The sequence below is a fragment of the Monoraphidium neglectum genome, assembly GCF_000611645.1.
Source record: "Monoraphidium neglectum strain SAG 48.87 unplaced genomic scaffold scaffold00335, whole genome shotgun sequence".
NCBI lineage: Eukaryota > Viridiplantae > Chlorophyta > Chlorophyceae > Sphaeropleales > Selenastraceae > Monoraphidium > Monoraphidium neglectum.
In genome coordinates, this window is record NW_014013293.1 from 6,084 (window position 1) to 11,355 (window position 5,272).

The following is a 5,272-nucleotide window of genomic DNA, read 5'->3' on the forward strand; positions in this document are numbered from 1 at the left end:
GTGATAGGTAAGTTGGAGTGGCGCCAGGAAACGGGGGAGGTTGAGGTCTGTCGGGGTGGTGGGAGCGCGGATGTTGAGTGGATGGCTGGACGGTTGAGGAGCAGCGACTGGGGCGGCCGGGATGAGAGGCGGGTTGAGGGTTGGGGTGGGGTGGATTGCGAGGTCGCGGTTGAGATGGGCGCTTTGCTGCTGGGGGCTGGCGGTGGCTGCTGCCGAAGACGGCAGCCTCCTGTGTGGAGGTAGCCGAGGCAGCTACTAGCTGCCCGCCTAGTATGCGGGCAGCCTTGCCGGGAGGTGCGGAGATGCACAGCGTTCCTGCTGCAACTCAGAGCCTCACCAAACCGCGAGCCGCTGGAGTAACATGCGGCCTGTGCCCTGAAACAGGCAAGTCCCCGCCCTCGCCCCAACAACGGCATACAACTGGACCTTTGCAGCAACATAACGACAGCTGCCGCGGAAGCCGCGCGAAGCCCAGCTGCCACCCACAACCAAACCGCGCACCCAAGCGCCGCCCCTCCACCCAGAAGCGCGTGCCTCCCCCCAACCACCCCCGCGCCTGCCTCGAGAGCAACCAACCCTACGCCTGGCGCGCTCCAGTTGCCAGCGAGCCCGCGGTGCCCCGACCCCAACCTCCGCGGTGAAGAGAGAGACCCCAAGATATGACACACCCCCCTAAAAACCCTCGAAGGCACCCCAAAAAAGGCCTCTGAAAAACGGCACAGCGGCGCACCTCGGTGTTGAGCTTCTTGAACTCGGCGTGGCGGTCAGAGAAGGCGGTGATCTCGGTGGGGCACACAAAGCTGGGGTGGTTTGAGAGGGGGGGGGGGTGGAGGGGGGTCGCGGGAGAGGGTGAGCAGGACCCGAGGCGTCGCACTCTCGTGGAGGTCGCGGGCGGCGGGCGTGGCTCGGCCGCAGCAGTGCACTTGCATGCCCGGTGCTGCTCCAAGGGTGGCGCATCGGCACGGAGCCCACGCGGTATCAAGCCAGGAGCGAAGGCCTGCCATCCCTTGCACCCTCCCCGCTCCCCCCTCGCCCCCTCCAAAGCTCACGTGAAGTCTGTAGGGCGGCGTCCCCGAGGAGACACATTACAGGGCACAAAGGCATGCGACACGAGGGGCGGGTGGCAGCGGGGGTCAGCGCTGCTGGCGGCGGGCGAGGCCGGCGCTGCTCCCTTGGCAGCTGAATGCTGGTTTGGTTTTCAGGCGACCCCGAATGCACACGCAGCAAGCGGCCGGCGTCGGCTCCCTGGCACCGCTCGACTCCACCCTTCGCAGCAGCACTCGCCTTGAGAAGCTGCCTGCCCCATGCCGCATGCGTGTGGCAGCCAGCCCCACAACCGCCAACAGTCATTGTGCTCAAGAGGCATGCCCCCACACCCCAGCCCTCCCACCCCCAGCCCGCGCAACGCACCCAGGGGGTAGAAGAAGAGCACGACGTACTTGCCCTTGTACTGGGACAGGGTGATGTCGACAAACTCCTGGTCCAGGACTGGAAGATGCAGGGGCAGAAGGAGGGCGATGGGGCGGGTCAGTGGCGCGGCCAGGGGTGTCATGGCCGGGGACGCAGGGTTCGCCGGCTGTCCAGGCGGGTCGGTGGCGGGTTGCGTGCCGGCGGGCGTTTGTGGGTCCGGGGAGGGGTTCCACATGCTTGCCGTATGAACAGGCGCTGGATCTAGGTGGGATTTCAGGAGGCTGCGGTCAGGGAGCTCTCACCGGCGGTGGCCTTGAAGTCGGGGGCGGTGTTGCCAACCAGGGGGGCGGCGGCGTTCACCACAACGCTGCGCCTGCGCGTTCAGGGCCAGGGCGGACGCGCGGTGCGTTCGATATCAGCATGCTGCAAGGCAGCGTGGGAGGGTGTGCTTTGGGGCCGGCGTAGGCAGCATTGCCCAATGGCTGGGCATGACAACGAGCGATCGGTGGTGGCGTCGGAGCAGAGCGCGCGTGCCGCATCGAGCCACAGCGAGATGGCGTGAGTGCAGGGTTCTACGGCATTCATTCGGATCGACTGTGTGTACAGAGCACCGAACAGGACGACAGTTGCCGTCAGGAGCGAAGCCCAACTGCGGCGATCTCCGATCGCAAGGGCATGCCGCTGCCAATGTGTCGTCCAGACGGCCCCTGCCCTATGCACAAACCTGCCAGCGGAGCGAGCCACGCTCTTGGCGCGCACAATGGGGGCCACGGAGCGAGCGCCCCGGTTGGCCGCAATGCTCCTCGAAGCAGCGGACTTGAAGGCGAGAGCCATTGTGAATGAGCGTGGTTGGTGCGATCTATGATCGAATAAAAGTGCATTGAGATTGGCTGCACGCGCTCAAGCGCGAGCAGAGCGCGAGTTGCTGGAGTCCACGGCCCAGAAGCTCCCGGGCAGCGACCCCCCGAGCCCCGATACCACCATCATCCCCCGCCAAAGGTGCGCCACATCAGTGCATGATCATGGATGCATGTCCAGACAATTGCAACATTCATCAACCCGGGCGGAAACTCGCCTGTGGGCCCGCACCCGTAGGCTGCTGGTGCTGTAGGGTGGGCGGGGTCGATGTGGGACACATGCACCCGGGGTGTTCGACCGTTATGCTTTGGTTGGTGCTCTTCAAGCCAGGAATCCTGCTTGATTAATCATCCATAAATTCTGCATTATGCCATCTTGTTTGTGCGTCGTCCCGAGTACATCACGCACGACGGCGGCTGCTGCTGCCCATGGTGACGATACACAGCATGCAGTATGTATGAGTACCAAAATGCTGGCCCTTGTTTGCATGTATGGTTTACAATACTATGACGGGATGTGGAACACAGCTAGAAGGGTGCACATGGGTATGTGAGGGCGAGACAAGGGCACAAGGCAAAAATGAATCCATCGAAGCAAGAGATGGGCATGGCACTGTTGCACCCACAGTGCCTCGCGCCAGACGCATGGAGATGGCCGCTGCAAATCCATCCCGCCACAAGAACCGGCTCCAGGAACCGCATGATTTGTTACCAAGCCGAGAGGCAGGGTGTAGTGGAGTTGCACTGATGCAGGCGCCGACCACGCTCCCACTAACACTAACGCTACAGGTGCTGCTGCCCGAGCTGCGTTGCAACTGTTGGGCTGAAGTTGCCGCCGCTGCCGCTGCCGCTGCTGCCGCCGCTTCCGCTGCTGCTGCCGCTGTTGCCGCAGCGGCGTGAGCAGGTTTGGGTGCTGCAGTTGGCTGAAAAATCAGACGCCACAGCTGATGGTGCGGACAGCGTCGCCACTGCTGCCGCCACCGCTGCTGCTGAAGCTGCCGCCGCCGCCGCTGCTACTGCCGAAGCTGCTATTCTTGAATCGGCAGCCGCAGGGCGTGCGAGTTGGCGCCGCTCACATGCCCACGGAGGCGCGCGTGGGCACGAGCTCAGTCCGGTCGCCCTTGTTCTCAAACATGAGCTGCTCCTTGCGGCCGCGGCCCTTGAGGGCGTAGTGCCGGGAGTAGGGCGTGCGCTTCTCCTGCTTCATGCGCGCCTCGCTGCGGCAGGGTTGCGGGGCGGAGTCGCCGCGCGCGGCGCGGCACGAGGATGGATGTTGGCATGCTGATTCCAGCTGCACGTGTGCACCAGATGGCGCTGTTCGATGCTATACATGCTTGCTTGACACTTTTAAACGTATCAGTGCCCAAAGGATGTGCCGAATGCGTTGCGCTCTCATGCTGACCCAGAGCTGATGCGGCCGTCGCACACTGTGCGCAAGCAGCATGCGCAAGCACGCAGTGCCGCAGTTGCGGCAGCGGCGCAGCATCGACCTCACCTGGCCTCCTCGGCACCAGGTCCACTGGACCACAAGAAAGCTGCTGCAAGCCCCGCCAAGACCTTGATGGCGAGGCCGACGGGGCCTTCGGGCAACTGGTACTTGGCCATTGCTACCCACGATTCTCTAAGAATGATACAACCTGTGACCGAATATTATACGACCAATGCACAGGTGCTAGAAGCTTGGCCGCAGGACGCGGCGCGCAGATCTCAACTCTGCAATGTGCGCGCGCTTCAGCTGGGGAAAGTATACTAAGGCAGAAAATAGTAATCGTGTAGACTAGCAAGACTGCAGGATGACGTCTCCACAGTGCCTGCTGATGTCCTTGCCCCAGCTGTGCTGTTGACTTCATAGCTGCCGCCCTCAAGCCGTTCCTATTTGCCTTCATTGGCATGCAGTGCTGAAATGGAACGCCTGTTACCATCCCGCCTCCGCCCGGGTTCCAGAAAGCCGTTGTCGAACCGGCCGAGGCTGTCGGGCAAGACAATTCCAGAGGAGACGCCCTCGCAGGCGCCCAGCGACTCTGAAAACACCTCGAAGCACCTTACGATGCTTTCACCACCCACAACGTGGTCTGCAGAGGAGCTGGCGGGCCTGGATGCCGCGTCTGAGTTTGGCAGCGGCCCTGCCACTGCCTACGAAATCAAGTTCAGCCAGTACAACCCCACCCCGGGTGCGATACCATTTGAAAGGAGAGCTTTCTCCGTAGCTGAACGCTGGGCGTGCGGGCGTGGTCGCCTGGCGTACGATGCACGACGCCCCAATCGGTGCGTCCAACCGACACCATAGCGACAATCAGGCCGCCTGGCCTGTGCAGTTTATGCCCCCCCCCTTCCGCCCCCCCCCCCTCTCTCGCTACTGTTCCCCGCAGGCACGGGGCGCACCGGCTTCCTGCCTGTGCCGCCCAACAACTACCCATTCTACAAGGGCGATTCGCGGTACACCCCCGTGGTGCAGCCCGATGGCGGGCAGCTGTCAGGTGCGCGGCAACCACACAGGGGCTGGGGGGTGAGCCTGATACCAACTGCGCGGCAGGCGGGGGGAGGGGAAGGGAGGATGGAGGCCTGACACTGACGCGTGGGACACAACCGCAGCGAACAGCTGGACAATTCAGTCACCATGCTAAATCGGACTGTCCGCTGGTGTTGCGCCGAGCTTGCACCCACTCTCGAGCGCAGCCCGCAGCCATGAGGTGTGCGTGGATGCGAATTTCCTCCAACAAGGTCACCCGGCCGCGCTGACACCTTCATTCCTCCGGCCGCCCATCAAACCGCCCGCACACGACCCTCCGCGCACCCCTGTCCTCTCAAACGCTTGCCATCGATCCCTGTCAGAGTGGAGGCCGATGTATGCGCCCTCCAAGGAACTGGCGGAGGAGGACAGGCGCAGGGCTTACGAGGCCGGCGTGCCCCACGGTGCGGGCGTCGAGGGGTGTGCTGCACGGGCACCCCTTTCCTCTACCGCGCACACCTGCCACTTTGCAGGGAAACTCGCCCCCCCCCCCCCC

General features: G+C 63.7%; 3 protein-coding genes across 3 annotated transcripts in view; 1 reads left to right on the forward strand and 2 right to left on the reverse strand.

Moving 5' to 3' along the window:
- Positions 1-2,244, reverse strand: part of MNEG_2832 (peroxiredoxin (alkyl hydroperoxidereductase subunit C)) — a gene marked incomplete at both ends in the record, with an annotated part of 3,568 nt that extends 1,324 nt beyond the window's left edge. The window contains 5 exons of the mRNA XM_014048686.1: positions 731-800; positions 1,050-1,056; positions 1,411-1,488; positions 1,713-1,783; positions 2,135-2,244. Coding sequence (XP_013904140.1) covers positions 731-800; positions 1,050-1,056; positions 1,411-1,488; positions 1,713-1,783; positions 2,135-2,244 — 336 coding nt within the window. The remainder of the gene's footprint in view (positions 1-730; positions 801-1,049; positions 1,057-1,410; positions 1,489-1,712; positions 1,784-2,134) is intronic.
- A 1,095-nt stretch (positions 2,245-3,339) lies between these two features.
- On the reverse strand, positions 3,340-3,872 carry MNEG_2833 (hypothetical protein; the record flags this gene model as incomplete). Its single annotated transcript, XM_014048687.1, has 2 exons — positions 3,340-3,484; positions 3,763-3,872. The coding sequence occupies 2 exons, from the start codon at positions 3,870-3,872 to the stop codon at positions 3,340-3,342; spliced, it is 255 nt and encodes an 84-aa protein (XP_013904141.1).
- Positions 3,873-4,314: 442 nt separating this feature from the next.
- MNEG_2834 (hypothetical protein) overlaps positions 4,315-5,272 on the forward strand; it is a gene marked incomplete at both ends in the record, with an annotated part of 2,655 nt that continues 1,697 nt past the window's right edge. The window contains 2 exons of the mRNA XM_014048688.1: positions 4,315-4,438; positions 4,637-4,744. Coding sequence (XP_013904142.1) covers positions 4,315-4,438; positions 4,637-4,744 — 232 coding nt within the window. The remainder of the gene's footprint in view (positions 4,439-4,636; positions 4,745-5,272) is intronic.